At 41.3% G+C, this 24,402-nt stretch overlaps 1 protein-coding gene across 1 annotated transcript in view; it reads right to left on the bottom strand.

The window, feature by feature from the left end:
- LOC121293673 (dynein heavy chain 17, axonemal-like) overlaps positions 1 to 24,402 on the bottom strand; it is a 729,083-nt gene that overhangs the window by 12,322 nt on the left and 692,359 nt on the right. Inside the window, exons 73-77 of the mRNA XM_041216840.1 lie at positions 19,988 to 20,215; positions 17,363 to 17,554; positions 12,972 to 13,151; positions 9,161 to 9,343; positions 6,624 to 6,806 (exon numbers count right to left, since the gene is read on the bottom strand). Of these exons, the coding sequence (XP_041072774.1) occupies positions 6,624 to 6,806; positions 9,161 to 9,343; positions 12,972 to 13,151; positions 17,363 to 17,554; positions 19,988 to 20,215 (966 nt within the window). The remainder of the gene's footprint in view (positions 1 to 6,623; positions 6,807 to 9,160; positions 9,344 to 12,971; positions 13,152 to 17,362; positions 17,555 to 19,987; positions 20,216 to 24,402) is intronic.

The raw sequence follows: 24,402 nt of genomic DNA, 5'->3' as shown, positions 1-24,402 counted from the left end.
CTGTTCACCATCTACAAGGCACAAGTCAGGAGTATGATGGAGTATTCTCCACTTGCATGGATGAGTGCTGCTCCAATAACACTCAAGAATCTGAGCACCATCCAAGACAAAGCAACCCACTTGATTGGCACCCCAACCACAACGTTCAGGCCCTTCACCACCGATGCACAGTGGAAGCAGTGGTGTGTACCATCTACAAGATGCACTACAGGAACTCACCAAGGCTCCTTAGGCAGCACCTTTCAAACCCATGACAGCTACCACCTAGAAGGGCAGTTGGGAACACCACCAACTGCAAGTTCCCCTCCAAGCCACACACAACCCTGACTTGGAAATATATCACCATTCCTTCACTATCACTGAGTCAAAATCCTGGAACTTCCTCCCTAACAGCACTGTGGGTGTACCTACACCACATGGACTGCACTGGTTCAAGAAGGCTGCTCACCACCATCTTCTGAAGGGCAATCAGGGACAGGCAGTAAACACTGGCATAGCCAGCGACACCGGCATCTCATGAATGAATAAAAAAAAGTGGGCAATGTTAGAGATGGAAATAGATTGCTTTGGTGATGGTGCAGATATGTAGTTGTAACCTTACCTTTAGGCCATATTTAAAACACAGGTTGTGAACAGTCTAGTCTCAATCTCAGAGAGCTGCCAGGGAGAGGGATGGAGTCAGTGTCTAAGAAACAGAGTTTGCAGCAGGTCATTGGCTTTGGTTTTCCCAATATTTAATTGGAGGAAATTTCTGCTCATCCAGTACTTTCCTGGAAATCTGTCTGTATCCGTCCAATCAGATTTCCTCCCCAGCCACAGTGCCAAAATGGTTCCTGTAACATTCACAGATGACATCCTATGTAACTGTGACAAACTATCTCTCCTTGTTTGTCTTGCCCTGTCTGCAGCCTTTGACATAGCTGACCATAATATTCTCCAATGCTGCTGGAAAAACAGCCCAATAACTTTGAGACAGTGGAGAAGTTGAGAGAAGAGGTGGTGAGCTAGACCTAGATGTTGTCAACCTATGTATGGACATAAATGCTGTGTTTTCAGCTGATGTTGCTGAAAGGCAGCATGTAGATGAGAAATGTAAAGGGATCAAAGATAGACTCTTGGGAGACACCAGAGGGAATGGTGCATGAGCGGGAAGAGAAGCCATAGGTAAGAGTGGAACTCAGTAAATGCAGTCCCACCCAGCTGGATGATGATGGAAACGGATTGGAGGAGGATGGTATGGTCAACCCTGTGAAAGGCTGCAGACAGGTTGAGAACAATGTGGAGGGATAATTTATCTTTGTCACTGTTACATAGAATGTCAATTGTGACTTTGATAAGAACTGTTTTGGTACTGTGGCAGGGTCAGAAACCTGATTAGAGGGATTCAAAATTATTTTACATAGGATATGCAGCACAGAAACAGGCCATTCAGCCTAACCAGTTTATGGAGGTGTTTATGCTCCAGTTGAGCCTCTACCCACCTTTTATAATCTAAATCTACCATCGTAACCAAATATTCCCTTCTTCCTCATATGCATGTCTAGTTTCCCCTTAAATGCATCTATACTATTTGCTTCAACTATGCCCTGTGGTAGATAGTGACTTCCACATTCTTACCATTCTTTGGGTGAAGAAGTTTCTTCTGAATTCCTGTTGGATTCCATGGTAACTATCTTCCTCACAAGAGGAAAGATTCCCTCTGTATCCACTCTATCAAAATCTTTCCTAATTTTAAAGATCTTTATTGGGTCACTCCTCACCTTTTTTCCAGAGAAAGGCACAGGCTATTAATTGTTTCTCGATACATACGCTCACATATTCCTGGTGACATCCTTGTAAATCGTTTCTGCATCCTCATCAGTCCTTTTCATAATATGATGACTAAGTTTGGTCTAACCAAGGTTCAAAGGCTTTTTCAGATAATTTCCCTACTTTTCAATTCTACTACTCTAGAAATAAAACCCAATGCTTAGTTTCCTTATTTATGGCCTTGCTAACCTGTGGTGCAACTTTTAGTGATTGGCTTATTTGTACTCCGAGATTCATCTGCTCCTCTATCCAACCCTACCCTATCTAGACTTGATTAACAAGGAAATGAAAGGTTATTGGAGGTAGGCAGGAATGTGGGGTTGAGATTAAGGTTACATTCAGATCAGCCACGATCTTATTGAATGGCAGAGCAGGCCCGAGGGGTCGAGTGGCCTACTCCTGCTCCTAATTTGTATGTTCATATGACCTCCCTATCCTTCTACCCAAATGTACTACCTCACATTTATCTTGTTGAATTTCATTTGCCATTATTTGCCCATTTGTTCTCCTGTTACAATTTGTTGCAGTTCTCCTCAGTATTGGTGTCATCTGCAAATTTAGAAATATTGTTTTCGATTCTAAAGCCAAAATTGTTGCCCCCTCAAAAAAGTTGGTCAGGCAAGTTTTTTTCGTTTTGAAATCCATGCTGACTATTCATTATTATATTTCTCCTTTCTAGATGGTCTTCTATTCTCCCTTTTGTAAGGATTCCATTATTTTTCTTACCACTGATGTTAAGCTGATTGGTCTATAACTCTTTAGACATGTTCTGTCCCCTTCTTAAACATTGGAATTACATCAGCTTCCAATAGTCCTCTGGCTTTACACCTTTCTCTAATGAGTTTTTATATATTATAGTAATGCCTCTACTCACTCTTCCCTAGATTATTTTAAAATACATGAATGCAATATATCTGGACCAGGGGTTTTGTCCTCTTTGAGTTTGTTTAGTACACCCCTTTTTATTTAAATGCACTTATCTCATTGCTCAACTCATCATCCAATGCTATGTCTATCTGTTTTATCTCCCTGGTAAAGATTGAAGAGAAATACTTATTTGATATTTCTGCCAACTCTTTGTCGTTACCTGGGGTATTATTAATGCCCCTTAATTCCTTCACAGCCTTCCTTTTTTAAAGGTGTGCCTACAAAATATTTTACTATTTTGTTTTATGTTCCTTGATAATTTAATTTCGTATTTCCTCTTTGTCTTCCTAATTGTTTTTTCACTTCTCTCCTAATCTTTTTGCATTCTCACTTATCATGCACTCCTTTGCTGTCTCTGTGCTTAATGAATGCCTCTTTCCTAACCCTTAATTGTTCCTTTATGTTTTTATTTATCCATTGAGTCCCACTAGTGTTTAGTTTGATATCTGATTTTCGTGGAACATGTTTTTCCTGCAACCTGTTGAACACCACTTTAAATGTTGTTCTAGTTCGTTGTTTGCCAATATGGTTGCCCATTGTATTTTTCCAAGTTCTATTCTCAGCCCCTCAAAAACAGCTTTCCTCCAATCTACTCACTTGGTTTTCATTATACTTATGTTCTTCTCTACAACCATCTTAAAGTGCATTATAATATGGTCATTCTTGGCTAGATGTTGCCCTATTTTTACTTCTTTCATCTGCTCTGGTTCATTTTCCATTATCGGAGCCAATGGTGAATCTTCCCTTGTTGGGCGTTTTACATATTGGGTTAGAAAAGAGAGCAGTACACATTAAAAAGAACCATAGAAAAGTTACAGTGCAGAAAGAGCATTCAGTCCATCGTGTCTGTGCCAGCCAAAAAGAGAAAAAAGAAACTAGCCGCTCATTTTAATCCCTCTTTCCAGCACCTGGTCCCCCATAGCCTTGCAGGTTACTTCAGATGCAGATCCAGGTATCTTTTAAATGAGTTGAGCATTTCAGCCTCAACCACCAACTTAGGGCAGTGAATTCCAGATGCCTACCATCCTCTGGGTGAAAAGGTTTTCCTCATGTCCCCTCTAATCCTTCTACCAATTACCTTAAATCTATATAGGAACTCCATTCCCTATCCCCGTTACCTACCTCTGAAATTCCCCATGATTATTATTCTATGTTTTTTACTCAATTCCTAATTTGTCTGCATATTTCCTCTTCCACCTCCCTTCTACCATTACGTGGTTAAATATATATATATATATACATACAATAATTTAAACTAATTTTTAATAGGGTTTCCTCAACCTTTTAAACTCCCGTTCTTTAACTACTTATTCCCTTGCTATTAATGTCCTTGCTTATTTATTCTTTCCTAAGCTCTCCTGCTCTCTTTTGTTTACATTTAGGTTGCTACATTTCTTGTAGATCCATCCCCCACAATGACCAATTTAAAGCCTTTGCCACCTCACTATTTACCCTTTCTGCCAGGACGCAGGTTCCATCCCATTTCCCAGTTCCCAGGTGGAACTGATGATCGGTTTAGCTCCATCCTGTCCTAGAACTGATGCCAGTGCTCCATGAAAAGGAATGCCTCATTCCCACAACAGTATTTAGCCATGCATTAATTCTCCTGATCTGTCTGCTCCCATGCCAGTTTGTATGTGGTTTAGGCAATAATCCAGAGATTATTGCCCTCAAGGATCTGTTTTTTAATTTAGAGCCCAATTTCTGATGCTGTTTCATCAGGACCTTCTCCCTGTTCCTACCTATGTCTTTGTTCTACCAAGGACCATGACAACTGGATTTATCCCCGCCATTTCCATGTTTCTCTCCAGCTGCAGTGAGATATCCCTTACTGGGTGGGTAATATACCTTTTGGAATTCTTGTTCCTGGATGCAGAGGACGCAACCTCACAGCCTAATTATGTAATTTTGAGAAAGATGGACACGAATTTGGGAGGTGACAGCACATTCAAGGACCTTGGAGAGGAAAAGAGGTTGGAGATGGGGCATTAATTTGTGAGGACAGTGCGGTCATGGGTTGTTTGAGGAGAGGGCTGATTTGGAGGAGAGAGGGACAGTATCAGAAAAGAGAGAATGATTAATAATATCAGCTAAAATGGGGACCATGAAGGGAGGTGAGTAGTCAGCAGTTTAATAGGAATAGAATTGAGGGAGGAGGAGGATGTGAGTCCCATGGACAAAATAAGCCTAGAGAGGACATGAGTGGAGATAGGAGAGAAACTAGAGAACAATGTGAGTAAACGTCTTAGGTGTGGGGAACATTAGATGATCTCAATGGGATAGGGCGAGGTAAGTGGCAGTGTCTCAATCTTGGAGGCTTAAAGAGGTCCATGAGTTCCTTGCGCTTGTTGTTGAGGTATGGGAGGCAGGAGGAAGGGGTTTATAAAACAGTTTGCACTGAATAAGCATTCAATTTCATCTGGCACTGCTCTTACATGTACATATATTTAAATTTATGATTTGCCACTTTTGATTCCACTATCTTAATTTGCTTTTTGCAAATATGATAACTTTGCATTAAGTTTCTGAATGCAAGCCATTGATGGGAATTAGAAACAGTATAGTCCGAACACAGCTCTGGGGAACCCTATTTTATTCACCTATAACTCCTAACTAGTCTATATTGCTTTCAATGTTTCAGCCAATTCCTTATCTGTTCCAAAGATTTGTTCAAGATCCTTCACGTCTTTGAGCTTAGCCATCAGATTTTCATGTGCAACTTTGCCAAATACCTTTTGAAAATCAAGGTACACCAGAATGAATGGTTATCCATAATCCACTTGGATTACCTTTTGCTCAAAGAAGCTAAGGAATGTGTTCAGGTGGATTTTCCTACCTCAAAAGAAGTTGAAGAGATTCTTTAGGCATAGCTTTTCCTTCTGAAGCCAAGCTGGCTGTTGTTTACTGGGGATTTTTGGTATACAGATAATCCTTGAATTTACACCTAATAATACATTATTTTGTACAGAGATGAAACAAAATTAATGGCTCTATTGTGCCTTAAATCTGTTTGATGGTCTTTTTGGAATATGTGGACCCCATTGGCTTGTTTTCAATCTACTGGTCTCTTCCATCATAAATATTGTCAATGCCTGAGAAATATCTTCACTAGTCTCTCAGTGATAAATAGCTTGTCAATTCAGATTTAACTACATTGCTCTGGGTCTGGAGTCACATATTGGCAGGTACGAACAACAGATTTCCTTTCCTAGGGACATTAGGGAACCCAGGTGGGTTTTTACGACAATCAAATAGATACATGTTCACCATTATTGATATTAGCTTTTCAATTCCAGGTTTATTTAATTAATTTTAAATCCCACCAGCTGTTTGTGGTCTATTTGAATTCATCTCTCCAGATCATTAGTCCAGGCCTCTTCATTACTAGTCCTGCATATGAAATGCTAACTATTTCTCCATTTATACTCCCCTTTCCCCATTGAACTACTCCATGCACCTTGTCCTTGTTAGTGAAATAAACATGTCTTCAGGGACAAATATAATTGCCACATCCTGTTTCCTGCATTTCTATTTCTGCTTTAGTTCTCCCATAAACAGGACCCCTGTAATTTATGCCCTCTCCTTGCCACAATTCAAACAAATCAATGAAACAAAAGCATAGACATATAATCTTTTGAAACGTACAAAACAAGAACTATAAATATATACATACACCCTGATCAAGAGCAGCTGGGAAGGGTGGTGTCTGGAAAAAGGCAGGTGTAAACTTGCCTTTGGGAAGTTCAGTACGGAGCTCATGTGACCTAAAAACAGCCTAACCGTTGGATGTCCTTATTTTGAATATGGTATTTAAATTCAAGAAATCAGCACTTCCTCTCCAAAAAGGAGAGAAAAATAAAGTCAAATATTTTTAAGTATGACCAAACCTTCAGTCCCAGATTCAGCTCCTTCAAAGATCGTTTCATTTCTGCAGTCAGTATGTTTGTTCTTTCGCATTCCTGGAAAGCCACTACCACATAGGGTGTCCTTTCTTCTACTTTAGCCATGATCTCATGCATATTAAAACTCTCTGGTAGTTTTTCCAGGATTTCATCCAAGACTGACTTAACCTGAATATCAACAGTATTATTAAATTCCATTTATATGTAATATTTTACAATATTGGAGGGAAAAATTACGGTCAGCGATGTTATACAAATACTAACACACTCATGATAAATTCCTAAATTCCTCTATTATTCACACTAAATGCACTATATAGGTTAAGTAGCAATGAAAACGATTGGCGATAGACTTTTGAAAGTGGGCAAAGAAAAGCAAGGTAAAGGGTTTTTTAAGGAGTGACTTCCTGACAATGTAGCCAAGATAGTTGAGGAGAATATGCACAGGAGGCTAGAGCTAGAAGACCAAAAAAAAGCCATGATCTGCCATAGGACTGAAGCAATCTGTGTGCATTTGCAGCAAGACCTGGATAACATCCAGGCTTGGGCTGATAAGTGGCAAGTAACGTTCATGTCACACAAGTGCCAGGCAATGACCATCTCCAATAAGAGAGAATCCAACAATCTCCCCACAACTTTCAGTGGTATTGCCATGCTGGACCAACCATATAAATACTGTGGCTACAAGAGCAGGTCAGAGGCTGGGGATTCTATGGGGAATAACTCACCTCCTGAATCGCCAAAGCCTGTCCGCCACCCCTACAAGACACAAGTCAGGAGTGTGATGGAATACACTCCACTTACCTGGATGAGTGCAGCTCCAACAATACTCAAGAAGCTCGACACCGTCCAGGACAAAGCAGCCTGCTTGATTGGTGCATCATCCAACACCTTCAACATCCACTCCCTCTGCCACTGATGTGCAATGGCAGCAGTGTGTACCATCTGCAAGATGCACTGCAGCATTTCATCAAGGCTTCTTTGACAGGACCTTTAAAACCTGTGACCTCTACCACCTAGAAGGACAAGGGCAGCAGATGCATGGGAACACCACCACCTGCAAGTTTCCTGCCAAGCTACACACCATCCTGACGTGGAACTATATAGCCATTCCGTCACTGTTGCTGGATCAAAAACCTGGAACTCTATCCAGGTGTACCTACATCACATTGATGACTGCGGTTCAAGAAGGCAGTTCACCAACACCTTCTCAAGGGCAAGTAGGATGGGCAATATAAATGCTGGTCTAGTCAGCGACGTCCATGTTCCATGAAAGAATTTTAGAAACAGGATAGCCCTTTCAGCTTCTTCAGCCTTCTCAGCTTTTCATTCAAATTGTTGATGACCTGTACATTAGTTCCATTTATCCACCTTTATTACATATTCATTCATATCCCTACATAATAACAACAGTTTCAGTCTTGAAAGTTTCAATTCACCCAGCATCCACAGTGTTTTGGAAGAGAGAGTTCCAGATTATCCCTATAATTTGTGCGAAAAAACTGTTAACTGATTTCACTTTTAAAGGCCTAGCTCTATTTTAAGGCGGTGCCCTCTTGTTCTAGATTTCTCCACCAGAGGAAATTGTTTCTCTATACCTACCCTATCAAGTTGCTTAATCATTTAAAGACTTCAATTAAATCAACTGTCTAAACTCAGGGGAATAATATCCAAGTTTATGCAACCTCTCCTCAATTTAATTCTTTCAAGATCTATTGTAATTCTGATGAACCTACACTATATCCCTTCCAAGGTCAATATATTTTTCCTGAGATTGATTGCCCAAAACTGAACTCAGTATTTTAGATGGGGTCAGTCCAAGGCTCTATAAATTGAAGCACAGTACAGAGGAAGTTATTTGGCCCACCTATGTGTGCTAGCTTTCCAGCAATCCAGTTTGACCTAGTCCCTGACCCTTACCACATAGCCGTGCATTACTTTTATTCTTCAAGCGTTCATCCAATTCTCTTTTGAAGGCTACTATTGATTCTGAATTCACCACTCTATCAGATGTTAATATGCAAAACGCATATGCATAACTTCCACCCCTTTGAATACAAAGCCACTGAGATAAAGGTCAACATTTTAATAGCATGATTGATTAATTTTTGTACCTGTGATCTGTGTACAAGGGCATCCAAATCCACAGCTCCTAGTCACTTACCATAACGACCATGTTTCCTTTCTGGAGCTCTCTGCCTCTTGTTCGGCTCTGCTGATTTTGCTAGTATTTTGTAAAACCAAATTGCTTGGTCTGCTTCTGAGATTGCCCTCTCTGCTGCTAAGTCTAAATCCAGCTCTCCTCTCTACTAGCCCAAGCCTTACTTTGGCTCTAGTGACTCTGTAATTTTACTCATTACCTTTTAGCATACAATTTAGCACAAAACATTTGTTGAAAAGACTGCATATTTTGAGTTTTTAATTGACTTCCTTTTTTATAAAAAGAAAGAGTAATATTTTAAGAAGTCTTTAAAGAAGGTAATATGTTTCATAAAATTGTTAGTTTTAAAGGTAAAAATTACCTTTTCCTCCCTAGTTGTCCCAGCACCACTCTCTCCAGTAGATTCTTTCGGCTGCAACTCAAGGACTGTGCGAAACAGTTTTTCGGAGATCACTGTCAGAAATCCAATTTCTGCATTCGGATGTAGGCCATACAAGTACGGGCTCTCAGGTGGCAACATCTCATTCACATAATCATGATAGCCCTTTTAACAACAAATGGAAATTTATGTCATTTTTTTTAGAGACAAATAGGAGAACATTGGATTTAATTTTAACACCAAAAAACAGATCGATTGAGGATGGGTAGGAAATTAAAATGTTAAAAATTTCAAACAAAAACTCAACCTGCCTCAAATGCACCTGGTTTTAACGGATGCAGGATGAAGAGCAGGCAGCCAATCTACTCTCAGAAGACAGATAGGTCTTTGAAACTTTTAAAGAGGCTGCGTGCCTCAAATCTAACAGGATTTCTACTTTAAACCAGTCACTGGGAAACTTGACAGCTAAATGGATGCGTGAAGAGCCAGATTTATAAGGTGAATGCCTTTGCAACACTGCTTGTAGGCCCAGGGGAGTAATAGGTTTCCTTTGACCTAACTAGCCAACCCTTGTAAAGTCCCCATCTTCACAATTGTCCCTGGAATCCTGTTCTCCAATCCCTGATCGCGTAATGGTAATGCTACTGGACTAGTAATCCAGAGGCCTGGACAAATGCTCCAGATACGTGAGTTCAAATCGTACCATGTCAGCTGCGGGAATTTAAATTCAATTAATTAATGAAACTGGAATAAAATACTAGTTATTAATAATCGTCATGAAACTACCGGATTGTTATAAAAGCCCATCTGGTACAGTATTGTCCTTCAGGGAGGAAATATGCTGTCCTTACCTGGTCTGTTCTACATGTGACTCCAGACTACACCAATGTGGTTGGCTCTTAACTGCTCTCTGCCATTCAGTTATAGGTGGTTCACCACCATCTGCTCAAGGGAAGGGCAATAAATGATGGCTTTGCCAGCAATGCTCAAATCCTGTGAATGAATAAAAGAAGCTTCCTCTGATCCCCCTACTGCAAAACTCACCCAACTCCTATCTCTGTCCCCAATCTCTAGCCACCCTTGTTTATTCCCCAATTCACCTCCAATCTTCCATTCATATCATGATCGTCCCCGACTTCCACAACCACGCTGTACCCATCCTGGCAATCTCTAATTTCAACATGCACTAAATCTATCTATGCCAGAAGCAGATGCATCAATCAGGTTGGCATCTAAGTGGGGAACCTGTTTAATTAAAAACTCCAAAATCATAAATTGCTTCTACCCTCCCGAAGCTGCCCAATCTGGCCCCAGTAACTATCACAATTATTCTGTCAAGCTATAAATAGTCAAATCTCACAAAAAATAGGCCTAAATTTTCGCTCTCATGTCAGGTGCGCAGAATTGGGAGAATTCCTGGCTCCGTGAACCTGAAGAAATGTCCCAGAAGTTCAAATTTTTGTTCTGTGGTGGGGGCAGTTGTGGGAGTTGCGCCTGCCATCTCTGGAAAGAGTTCTTAGGCAGCCATTGTGGCTGCTGGGTGCAGGGGTGAGCCGGGCAAAAGGTTGGCATCGGCGCTCTAGCACGTTGTCGCAGCTGTGAGAAAATGAATGAAATTTTAAAAAGCCCTCCAGCACTTGACCCTCACATCCCCTCCCCCAACACATTCTCCATTCCCTATCCATGCCAACGCATGCCCCACCTACCCCCCCCCCCCCCCCCCCCCCCCCATGGCCTGTTATACCCTCCTTGCAAACCTATGACCCTTCATACCTTCCATGTTTATGCCCCTCCACCCTCCTTATGGCTCTTTATATTCTCGTGTCAACATAATGCCTACTCATACCATCCCATATCTCCCCACCCACCACCCTTTGCCCTTACACCCTCCATGCTAATTTACCCAGTATCCACCATGGGCAGACCTCAGGACCCACACTGAGATTAAATAAAACTCAAGTGTCTATTGATGAAATCACTATTTTAAAAAAACACTTTCATTGATGAAAACCCATTCACTATATTTAACTTTGTTCAATCCCTTATAAGACAAAGCATTTGTATTCATAGCCCCACTTCAATGACTTTATAAGCACTTGGAGCTGTCAATCAAACTGAACTGACAGGCACCCCACTGTGATAATGATAGGTTGTGAAATCAGTTATCCACCACTACTCCTATAATGACAACTCTCAGACATATGTCATCAGAGTGAAATAGTAAGCATTGATTTTTTCAACACCAGTTTTTTTTTCAAATATTTAAAAAGCAGGAGATTTAAATGCATTGACAGCTCCCTTTGACAGCTCCCTTGATAGTTCTAGTGAGCTTGACAGTTCCAATGAGTTTATGCACTTTTTACACACAATTGTGTCTACTTTTAACAATCCCAAAAGGCACCTGACCTTTCCCAAAGCTGCCTAGGTACCATATCCAAAAGGGCATCTTACCTTTCAAAAAGGGTACCCTACTCTAGTAAGTTTAGACCTTCTCCTGTCAGGTCAAAGTATTTGTTAACTGAAAAATTGTTATTTATAGAAATGTATGGCTTTTAAAAATTTAAACAATACTTTCAGTTAATTACTAGTCAAGATTTTCAGAATATCTGGTAGAAATTGCTTCATTGCTCCTGCTTATTGGCTCCTGCTTACAGGGGCCCAATTTAAGGGCAAGATTCCCATGCCCAATAGCATTGGAAAAACATAGGACATCATTTTGGCCTCAGCCCAAAACAACGTTAGACTCCTTACATATTTTAAATGAGGGGCCTGTTGCGCAGTGTTGAGACTTGGTTTGGCCGATTAGTGGACCTGAACTTGAAATTTCCCATGAAAGTGCAAAAGATGTAACACCTGCCCCTTTACCACTTCTCTCCTCACTGTCCAAGGCCCCAAATTCTCCTTTTGGGGGAAGCAGCAATTTACATATACTTCTTTCAATTTAGTATGCTGTATTCACTACTCACAACGTGGACTCCTCTACAGTTGTCAAAATGTGTTCCACACCAGCGTGCTTTCCCGTTGGTGTGGGAAGACAATCCAGTGTGGTGGGGGAGGGGAGGGGTATGATTCCGGTAGTCAGGCCTAATAATGATATGCTGATATATTACAAAGAGGTTCCTGACATCCGATGGCAGAGAACATGGCCTGGCGTTGGCGGGCTGAGCAGCCAATCACGAACTGGTTTCACCCCTTTGTGAAACCAATCACCCCATATTGTCTGCTCATGCCACCAAACACGCCCGACACCGGTGGGCAAGGAAGATCCCTGCCTGTATCTCTCCACAGATGCTGCCAGACCTACTGAATATTTCCAGGACTTTCTGTTTTTATTTGAGATTTGGCTGACTTAACATGAAGGGAACCAAGCTGGGAACTGGGGAATGCCCGCTTATCCAGTCTGAAGTCCGAACAAAGAACTGCACAAACTTGCAGGATGCACTGTGAGGCCAAAGATGGGTGACAGATGTTCCCAGGAATGCAATGGAGGTGGTTCCACAAAACTGTTGACTGACCTCAAGATGATGAAGGGCAATCATGACTCCCCTAACCTCAACTAGCTCCACTACAATATGCAAATTCTATAATTTTTGTTTATCTACTCATTAGCAATCCATGGGATCTTTAAGTTATTTATGGTGTGATCTTAACATGCTTTGATACAATTTAAGACCTATGCTACCACAATTCATGAAGACTAGCTACTGGGATGAACTTTAAAAAAAAAGCAGAGCAACATTTAATTTTGACATGTGACAATAGTGCAACATATTCTTTTAGAAGTTTAGCTTACTTTATAATCAGAGTTGGGAGGGATAGGGAAGCCCGGTGCAAGCAAAAGTTCTCCATCCAGCATTTCATTTTTGATGTATTCTTCCAGATAGGTACGACACAGTTTGCGATCCCAATCATCAGTGATGTGGCCTCCATACATTATTTCCCCAAAGAGATATCGTAAATCATCCCAGGGAACCTAATATTAAGCGGAGTTTACCATGATTAAAAAGTGTAGATGGTGAGTTCATTTTTTAAACAGTGAAGAAATATATTAATGAATATGAATTATAATAGGATTTAGCTCCTTAAGATTATTCCAGCCAACAGATCAACAATGCAACATATCTCAGGCATTGCTAACCTGTGATTCTACAAACCATCCAGCCCTTCTGTCAGTATATAGTAGTTATAATAACAATATCAAGTTGGATTGTCAATTAAATAAAAACTTCAGATCATGTCTTGAGAGTGACAAACTCATGATTATTTTGTCCTACTGCCATTAGTTTTTGCCCCATAAATCCATGTGGTGAGTTGATCTAAGGCACTGAGTTAGAAGAGTGTCCTTTTCACCCTGGGGCTCAATGTTTACATCGAACCCAGATTTATAGTATAATTATAGTAACACACACTTTGATTTTGGACAGTCCCAATATCATTCTTATGAACATGAATCTCAGGACAAAATTCCTATTGGCAATCTCCCACTGGCAATTGGGGAGGTGGTGGTGTAGTGGTAATGTCAATGGACTAGTAATCCAGTGGATCTGGGAATGATGTGATCAAAACCCACCAAAGCAGATGGTGGAATTTAAATTCAATAAATTAATTAATCTAGAATTAGAAGCTAGTCCCAATAATGGTGACCATGAAACCATTGTCACTTGTGGCAAAAAACCATATGGTTCACTAATACCTTTTAGGGAAGGAAATCTGCCATCCTTAACTAGTCTGGCCAACAAGTGACTCCAGACCTGCACCAATGTGGTTGACTGTTAAATGCCCTCTAAAATGGCAAAGCAAGCCACTCAGTTGTATCAAACCACTACAGAAAAGTCAAAAAGGAATGAAACCAGATGCACCACCCAGCATCTACTTAGGCACTGGAAATGACAACAGCAAACCCAGCCCTGTCAACCCTGCATTGTCCTCCTGGAAATTGGGAGAGCTGTCTCACAGAATTGTCAAGCAACAATCTCACATAGTCATATTCACCAAATCATATCTTACAATGTTCCAGACACCATCATCACCATCCCCGGGTATGTCCTGTCCCACTGGCGGGACAGATCCATCAGAGGCAGCGACATAGTGGTATATAGTTAGGAGGGAGTTGTCCTGGGAGTCCTCAACATTGACACCAGACCCCATGAAGTCTCATGGCATCAAGTCAAACATAGGCAAGGAAACCTCCTGCTGAGTACCACATACTGCCACCGCCCCGCTCCGCCCCCACTGACCTCCGCCAGTCCCCACAACACTCCTTCACTGATGGATCAGCACTTTGAACACCACGGAAGAAGCACTGAGGGTGGCTAGGACACAGAATGTACTCTTGTTGGAGATTTCAGTGTCCATCACCAAGAGTGGTTTGCTAGCACCATTACTTGCCAAGCTTGCTGAGTGCTGAAGGACATAGCTGCTAGACTGGGTCTGCAGCAGGTGGTGAGGGAACCAACAAGAGGGAAAATCTACTTGACCTTGTCCTCACCAATCTACCTGTTGCAGATGCATCTGTCCATGACAATATTGATAACCCTAACCCTAACGCAGTCTTCACATTGAGAGTACCATCCATCTTGTTGTGTGGCACTAACACCATGCTAAATGTGATAGATTTCAAACAGAACTAACAATGCAAAACTGGGCATCCATGAGATGCTGTGGGCCATCAGCAGCAGCAGGATTGTATTCAACTACTATCTGTAGCCTCATGGCTCAGCATATCCCTCACTCTACCATTACCATCAAGCCAGAGCTTCAACGAAAAGTGCAAGAAGGCATGCCAGGAGCAGCATCAGGAATACCTAAAAATGAGTTGTCAATCTGATGAAGCTACAACACAGGACTACTTGCTTCACAAACAGTGGAAGCAGAATACGATAAACAGAGTTAAACAATACCACAACCAATGAATCAGAAATAAGCTCTGCAATCCTGCCACCATTCATGGTCAACAATTAAACAACCAGGTGGAGGAGATGATGCACAGATATCCCCATCTTCAATAAAGGGGAGCTCAGCACATCAGTGCAAATGACAAGGCTAAAACATTTTTAACCATCTTCCGCCAGAAGTGCCGATGGATTTTTCCATCTCAGCCTCTTCCTGATATCCCCAGCATCACAGATGCCAATCTTCAGCCAATTCGATTCACTCCATGTGATATCAAGAAATGGCTGAAGACACTGGATACTGCAAAGGCTGTGGGCTCTGACAACATTCCAGTAGTAGTATTGAAAACTTGTGCTCCAGAACCAGGCCCACCCCTAGCCAACCTATTTCACTACAGCTACAACATTGGCATCTAAACGTCTATATGGAAAATTGCCCAGGTATGTCCTGCTCAGAAAAAGCAGGACAATTCAACCTGGCTAATTACTGCCCCATCAGTCTACTCATGATCATCAGTAAAATGATGGAAGGAGTCGTCGACAGTGCTATCAAGTGGCATTTACTCGGCAATAATCTGTTCTATTTGTGTTCTGAGAGGGCCACTCAGCTCCTGACCTCATTACAGCCTTGGCCCAAACTTGGACAAAAGAGCTGAACTTAAGAGCTGAGGTGAGAGGGACTTCCCTTGACATTAAACATTTGACTGAGTGTGGCATTGGGGGAAAACTCTACATTGGTTAGTGTCATACCTAGCGCAAAGGAAGATATTTGTAGTTATTGGAGGTTAGTTTCAGTCCCAGGGCATTGCTGCAAGAGTTCCTCAGGGTAGTATCACAGACCCAACCATCTTCAACTCCTTCATCAATAACCTTCCTTCCATCATAAGGTCAGAATTGGGGATGCTCGCTAATGATAGTACAATGTTCAGTACCATTCAGCACCAGCCTTCTGCATTCTTAAGCCCTGACTCCTCAGATACTGAACAGTCCAGGTACATGAGCAAGTGAGACCTGGACAACATTCAAGCTTGGACTGAGAGGTGACAAGTAACATTTGCGATACACAAGTGCCAGGCAATGACCATCTCCAACAAGAGAGAATCTAACCACCTCCCCTTGACATTCAATGGCATCATCATCGCTGAATTCCTCCACTGTCAACATCCTGGGGGGTCACCATTGACAAGAAACTGCACTGGATCAGCCATATAAATATTATGGCTACAACAGCAGGTCAGAGGCTGGGAATTCTGCGCTGAGTGACTCACCTCTTGACTCCTCAAAATCTGTCAACCCTCTACTGGGCACAAGTCAGGAATGTGATGGGATACTCTCCACTTGCCTGGAGGAGTGCAGCTCCAATAACATTCAAGAAGCTTGATGCCACCCATAACAAAGCAACCTGTTTGATTGTCACCTCATCCACCACCTTAAACATTCACTCCTTCCACCGCTGACACACAGTGTCAGCAATGTGTACCATTTACAAGATTCACTGCAGGAATTTACCAAGGCTCCTTCGACAGTACCTTCCAAACCTGTGAACTCAACTACCTAGAAGGACAAGGGCAGCAGATTCATGGGAACACCATCACTTGCAAGTTCCCTTCCAAGCCATGGCGGGTCTGGAAGATCCCAGCCTATATTCCAAATGGGGCTGAACAGGAGTTGTATATAGGTTTAGAATAATTTCCTGGCTTTTGTACATTATACCTCTATTTATAAAGCCCTGCTGCCTTATTAATTAGCTTCATCTGCTATTTCTGAGTAAATTTTAAAAGCAGAGTACTCCTGTGCTTCCTTGCCCATAAGGAACAACAGAAAAAATACACATAATCTTTCTGATCCTTTTCTGGCTCCAGATTCTCTTCCTGCTAGGTTTTGTCTGGCAGGAAAGCCAAATGAACCTCCCACACAGGGCAGCGGTTAAGAGTGTAGTCAGAACCTGATGATATCTACAGTTTAAAGCAAGATCCTATTGTTCAGTTAGCTCTATTCATCAACTCTTTTCCCAACTTTATTTCATCTAGTTTTACTCCTAGTCACCTACTAAAAGGAGAAGGTTTATATTGAAACCTATATGAAGACAGGGCGGGGGGGTCAGAGGAAATAAATTGTGTGTTAAATTCCACCATCCAGTCTATAAAATGAAAAAAAAAACTCCCCAGCATTAATGTTTGTCACTTTCATTACAGAAATTTAGCATGTTACAAATTAAAATTAATTTTTACTTTTCTTCTATCATACAAACTGTGATCAACAAAACTAGTATTGTGAACTCTGAAAGCTGTACCTTAGGATTAGCTTCCAAGTAGTTGAACAGTACATAGACAGAAATTGTAAGGTCTCCATTGTTAAATGGATAGGCTCTGTTCCATCCTTGTGCTCCAAATTTACGCCTCTCAGCAACCACAGCATGAAAATAACAGAGAGCAAAAAGGATGTACTTAAATTCCGATTCTTTGGAACACATCTCCAAGGTGTCCTACATTAACGTGAAGTAAATAATTAAGGTCTCTAACTATAAATAAAATTGATTATTATGATTAGTACAAAGAATGCAAATAGCTAATATCAAGAAATTTACATTATTGTTGTTTAAAGGTCCCAGCAAAAATAAACAATCACACATATATGAAAGAATTAATTAGCCAAATATATGTCTCACCATATTCTCATAGGTTTGACTAAAAATCCAGAAGTTTATAATAGCAGGTTGCACCATTGAGAATTAGCAGTGCATTGTACTCTTGATACTACATATGACTTCCTACCTTGTATTTATAATCTGCAATGTAGTAAGAGAACATAGTGGTTTTATAACTGGCATTTACTGCAATGCATAGCATTTGTTGGTCATGCATCTTTGGAAATCAGGGTAATGTCACAGTGATTTTATGTCCATTTAATAGACAACTTTTGCTGACAGGTTTACAAGAATGTTGCCAGAGTTAGAAAAGTGTAGCTACGAGGAGAGATTGGATAGGTTGGGGTTATTTTCCTTAGAACAAAGAAGGTTGAGAGGTGACTTGATTGAGGTGTCCAAAATTATGAGGGGAATAGATAGAGTGGACAGGATAAAATTGTTTCCCTTGGTGGAGAATTCTAGAACCAGGGGACATAGATTCAAGATAAGTGGCAGAAGATGTAGGGGGGACACGAAGAAGAACATTTTTACGTAGAGGGTAGTGGATGTCTGGAATTCACTGGCCAAGTTGGTGGTAGAGGCAGAAATTTTAAACTCTTTTAAAAAGTACCTGGATCTGCACCTAAAGTGCTGTAAGCTGCAGGGCTATGGGCTGGGTGCAGGAAGGTGGGATTAGAAAGGGCACCTGGGTATCCTTGGGCTGGCATGGACAAGATGGACTGAATAGCCTCCTTCTGTGCTGTAACTTTTCTATGGTTCTAACTGGCTGCAGTGATGGAGAGACTGTGGTGTTCTTTTAGATGGATTAATTAAGATGGGGAGAGTGGCCTGTCTTGTCTGCAATTATTCTGTGAGCATTTTTGGCTTAGCCAGTGAAGGGACTGGAGGTAGTGGGTATAATGGGATACGAGTTCAGAGCTAGAGAAGCTATGACTTTCCATGCCAGGCTAGGAGGAATGCCCTTGCTCCTCCTGGTCCCACTTATGTTGGAGGCAGGCTTCAGACTACAAATCTGCCTTAACCTTCTGGGAAGTCATAGCATTTTCCCCTCTCAGGTCCAGTTAAAATGCCATTAGTGTGTTATTGTCAAATAGGATTCTGATTTATATAAATTCATGAGGCTTCTTCCTGCTCTAGATGAGGGTTTTATTTGCATGCAGGACCTGCAGGGTAAAATCAGAAATGGTGGGAAAGAGTCAAGTTCTGAGTGGCTAAGTAACCTGCTGCTTTTAACTTCCCACTTGCCCAAATGTTAAAACTTGACATTGTAATTACAGTGTAGCAATGTATTATATAGTACATTACAGAAAACTTGCACTGTTTTAGCTTCCACTTCAAAATGTTGTTTACTGAAATGGGATAAACTGCAGAAGATTGGAGACAACTCTTCTCAAATAGTGATAAAACCACCATCTCCAAGATCCCTTGTAAGTCACACATCATCCATTCCTTTATCATAGTTGAGTCAAAATCCTGGAACTTCCTACCTAAGAGCACTGTGCGACTATCTTCACCAGGCAGCTGCAGTGATCCTTACCTTGTCTGTCCTATGTGACTCCAGACCCACAGCAACATGGTTGATTTGTAACTGCTCACTGAAATGGCCTAGGAAACCATTCAGAATCACAGAGTGGTTTTGGTGCAGAAGGAGGCTATTTGGCCCAATGTGTCTGCACTGGCTGTCCGAATGAGCAATTCACTTAGTGCCATTCTCCCGCCTTCTCCTCATAATCCTGTAGATTCTTCCTTTTCAGTTTAATTCCCTTTTGAATGCTTTGATTGAACCTGCCTCCACCACAATCTCAGGCGGTGCATTCCAGACCTTAGCCACTTGCTGCATGAAAAAGATTTTTTTCATGTTGCTTTTGCTCCTTTAGCCAATTACTTTATTAATTATCAATTACACTCAATTGTATTAAGAAGGTAGCTCACCACCATCATCTCACGGGCATTTAGGGATGGGCAACAAAGGTTGGACTCACCAGCACTGAATAAAAAAATATAAAGCTATGCAATATAGCTTAACATTTATTTTTTTTTTAAAAACTCAACTTTATTGTAAATTTAAGTATGGGAAAGCAGATATTTTAAAATCAATTGTGTCCAAACATTACCGAATTTATTAAAATGTTATTTGCATCCCTATGTTAAATTTCAAATTCTGATATCTGAACTGATGGGAAAATGAAAAAAAATCTAATATTTGTATTTAGAAAAGCTTCAATTATTAAGATACAATTAAGCTCAAGAAGATTCCAATTGTTTTTATACCTGGTTGAACAAATCCAAAGCTTTGTGAAGGTTAGCATACATGCCAGTTGGGGGCTCGTTGGTGATTTTGATGGAATTTTCCAGTAATCCCTGTGGAATAATATGTGCCTCAGGTGTCCCAGCTGGCTCAGCAGTCATAAAAACACGATAATCTTCATGACTGCCAAAACTATATCTTTCCACTTTCTTATCCAATGTACTCAGCCATTTAGCAACTAGATGAATGTTCTGCAAAAGATTTGGTACAATAGATAAGGAACTGATCAACTATTCTAGAAATATATTATAAACATTCATCATTCTACATTTATCCAGCACTGTTTGGATAAACATCAGTTGCTCAAAATTTGTGCTGTAAAACAGGTCGGCCCTGAGGAAGAGGAGGTAGGTGATCAGATAGTTTTGAGCCCAGGGCAGCAGTGACCCGGACTCCTGCTCCATTTAACTACATGAGAAGATAAATAAAAGTAGAAGAGCAGTAGACCCAGACAAAACAGCCCAGTCTATTGGTCAGCAGTCTCTTCTTCCTTTTGGCTGATGTTGATGTAGAGAACAACTATAATTTTATATTCAGGTGGTTAAGCCAGATAATTGCATCAGGATAGTGGTGTGTATTGCTGTGATACTTCCTCCATATTTGTGAATCAGGCATTAAGTCATTAAATGTTCCATGGTTAATCTTTGGGTGACCGCAGTCGCACATTGAAGCTTTTAATTTTCCATCAAGTATTTACCATGGTTGTACAGATGAGGTTTAGGGTTGCCCATGCACCCTTGTTTCATCATGAGCTTTGTGTACTGTTGTTATTTGCTTTGTTACACCTTGCTCAATTTCTGCCTGCGTGTATAATTCAGACAGCTTTAATTAATCTCCAACTGCCATTAACCGTTTTTAGCCAAATGCTCCAATTTCCTTTTCTCATTAGCAGTTTGATTTTCTAACTCTTTGCATATATCTTCTAGTTGAAATGGAAATTTTCATAGCAGGATTACAGGAAAGTATTGATTCTTCTAAGTCACTTAATTTTTCCTGCACAACCACAATTTTCACAGCCTCAGCAGGTTGTTCTGGAACCACTGCGTAAGGCAATACTTTATCTCTGGTCAAAATCGTTTCACAAAAAAAATCAATGGACAAATTAGGCACAATCCCCACACTTACAAGACCTGTAATTTCCTGCACCCTGTATCCCTCTAATATTGAATACAGGAGAACCGATAAGTTTGTCAGCATTTTCACGCACTGGGACAGTAATTTCTAGAGCAGCACTGTGTCATCTTACAAATACCAAAGCTTTTACCCTTTAATTTCCAGCATTCTACCTTTACGTGTCCTTTTTTTATGACATGACCCTTGAATCAAATTTAGCCTCCGGACTGTCTCTCTTACTACTCTATAGAGAATCTATTTTTTACCCCAGGCTATTCTCATCACTTTTATCTGATCTCTTATCTCCAATTTCTGTGTGAGTTCACAAATAATGGCATATTGCTAACATGCTTGTGAGACTATATTATGCAGCCTCTCTTCTATAAACTTTCTGATCTTCCAGATATATCCTTATTGCAAGAGAGACAATACTTTTAAATTCTTCCATTAGCAACACCTCAGTAAGGTTTTTAAAATCTTGTTCAAATTCATAGACCTTTACAACCTATCAAATAATATCTCCTTTTCTCTAAAAAGGTTCACACAAGTCCAAAATAAAAACAGAGTGCTGGAAATATTCAGCAAGTCCAGCACTATCCATGTCGAGAGAAACAGAGTTAATGTTTCAAACTGAATATGACTTTTTAGAACTGAAGGAAGGTGAAAATGTGAAAAGTTAGAGATGTAATACATTTTGAGTAAGGAATTGTAGCTCAAGGACAAAAGAAAGGTCTGTGATAGGGTGAAAATTCAGGAGAGAGTGAATGACGGAAATGTTAGTCTTCCAGGGCCAAGAAGTCTGCAAGCACGGGCTGAGTACAGTCAGTACCTTATTGCAAGGAGCCAAAAGGACATGCTGTTTGATATGATCTGCCAATTGTTGGGATCCATGTCCTATGTACCTGGCATCACCCAAGCACTGAAATTCATATGCCACAACACTCATTTATGCAATAGGCAGAACGTATTTTTGGCTTGACAGCAGCATCCAGCTAATTGGAAATATCACTCATGTTGCTACTGCATAGCAGTAGTGTGAAACTGCTATCTTCACGTATTATTCAAATTTTTGGAACACCTTGCCCTTTCAGGGTATTCTGAGGTAGATTGGACACTTTTCTGGTCTGAGAGTTGCGACCTTAGGCCCATTTGTGAGTGTTCACAATACACAGCAAGCATTGATCTCATTGGGGTAGCCATTATCCCGAAGGATAGCTTTGATGCATCCAATTTCAGCGTCAAGCTTGCCCAGCGAGCAAATGGCCCAGGCCCTATTTATGAGATTGCCGATAAGACCAATTTGATAGCATGTGGAACTTGCAAAACTCAGAACATAATGGGCCTGAACTTCATGGGAGTGGCAGCCAGAGTCCAATTGCCACTCTGCTCTTAGTTTCTTACCTGGAAATCCAGCTGTTACTTGACCTTCTGACTCAGGCCAGGTAAGAACTGTATAATACAGCGCGTTACTGAGGCCTTTTGTCGAGGACTGGAGAGTCAGAGGTAGGAAGCTACACCCCCTTTTTGATAGTCCAATCACTTTCAGAAGCCAGGGAGAAGGTAAGTTTGTAAGGTAGGAAAGTAGGATTGGGAGGTGGGGGGTCAGTTGGTCATAGGGGTCATTTGGTCAGTGGTCGGCCTGTCAATGGGGGTCTTAGGGGTCAGGTCGTCGGGGGTGGTGATCAGATGGTCAGTAGGGGCGGGTAGTTGGGGTCTGTCAGGTGTCTGGGAGAGGTCGGCTGGTCAGTGCGGGAGGGCCTGTGATTGGCAGGGCAGGGGGGGGGCGGTGGTAGGTGGTGAGTGGAGGGATGGGGATTTGGGGCAATCGGACAGGCCTGTTGGCCAGGGATGTCAAGTATTTGGGGGGGTGGGTTGGGTGGTCAGTGGGGAGGGATGGGGTTGGCTGGTTGGAGGGTGGTCAGCGGAGGGGTGGTCAGCGGGGGGGGGGGGGGGTGGTCAGGAGGCTGGGGGATCCTGGGGGGGGGTTCAGGGGGTTTGGGGGGAGTCCTGTGGGGGGTTGGGGGGGCAGTACTATAGTTACTCAGGAGTTAGAAGTGGTTTCTTCTAACTTTTCCTGAGTAACTATTCTGGTAAGGCAGTCAGAACTATCTAATGTTTACGATTTCTATCATACATTTGGATGGTTCTGATTGCCCAATGGAAGTTTGTACTTTCTGGGCAATTGCAGTGCAGGCCTTTCTAGGGGACCTCCAATGGGGGGGTTCCCCACCGTAGTGGTGGGGTACCCCAAACTCCCCCCATTCTGAAGCTCTGGAGCTCGGAAGTTATAGGCCACTATCTAACATTAGATGTGATTCCATGATTGGACAGCACTTGATGAATAATCCTGAGGGTGCTATGAATTACACTAACAATCAATTTAAGATTATCAGTTGGGCTCACAATGAGGCTCACTTACATTTGCTAGAAGCTATGTATGCAGGGACCTTTCCTCTGCAGGCAAAAGGAACATGTCCAGGCATCGCATCTTTTTTGAATTAAACAAGAGCATGGGAGATCAATAATTTACTGCTGCATTCTCCATGGCAATGCCTCGACCATTCAGAACTGACTTGCCAACCAATCAGCAACCTTTTCTCATGCAGTATAACTTGCTGAAATTTGGCTTTCTTGTGTCTGTCCTGATGAGTGCAAGACAAAAAACTTTGACAGCATGTATCTTTTTTCGGCAATTTACTAGTTAATGTCAAGGCTTTCATATATTGTGCTGTATTTCATTGATTGGTTCTCCATGCTTCACTGACTGTTTGAGAATCAACAAAGAATGACTAACAAAAAATAGAGGGAGAAAGTTGAGTATAGAGAAAGCTAGCCAGTAATATTAAAACAGATAGTAAGTATCTATAAGTATTTAAATAGGAATAAAGTAACTAAAGCTAGTATTGGTCATCTAGAGAATGGGTCTGGGGAATTGATAATGGAAAACAAAGAAATGACGGAGGCGTTGAACAGATATTTTGTGTCTATCTTCAAGCCAGAAGGCTTAGAAAACTTCCCAAGGATGCTTGAAAATCAAAAGGTGAACATGATTCTCTGTTTTTATTTCAGATTTCCAGCATCTGCAGTATTTTGCTTTTATTATAGTGTAGGGGATAACATATTAGCATGGATAAAGGATTGGTTAGCTAACAGGAAGCAGAGAGTAGGGAGTAATAGATCTCTTTTAGGTTGGCAAGCTGTAACTGGTGGAGTGCCACAAGCATCAGTGCTGGGACCCCAACTATTTACAATCTCCATCAATTTT

Source organism: Carcharodon carcharias, chromosome 22, assembly GCF_017639515.1.
Source record: "Carcharodon carcharias isolate sCarCar2 chromosome 22, sCarCar2.pri, whole genome shotgun sequence".
Classification (NCBI taxonomy): Eukaryota; Metazoa; Chordata; class Chondrichthyes; order Lamniformes; family Lamnidae; genus Carcharodon; species Carcharodon carcharias.
Note: the sequence above shows the minus strand (reverse complement) of the source record. Positions and strands in the feature narration are given on the sequence as shown.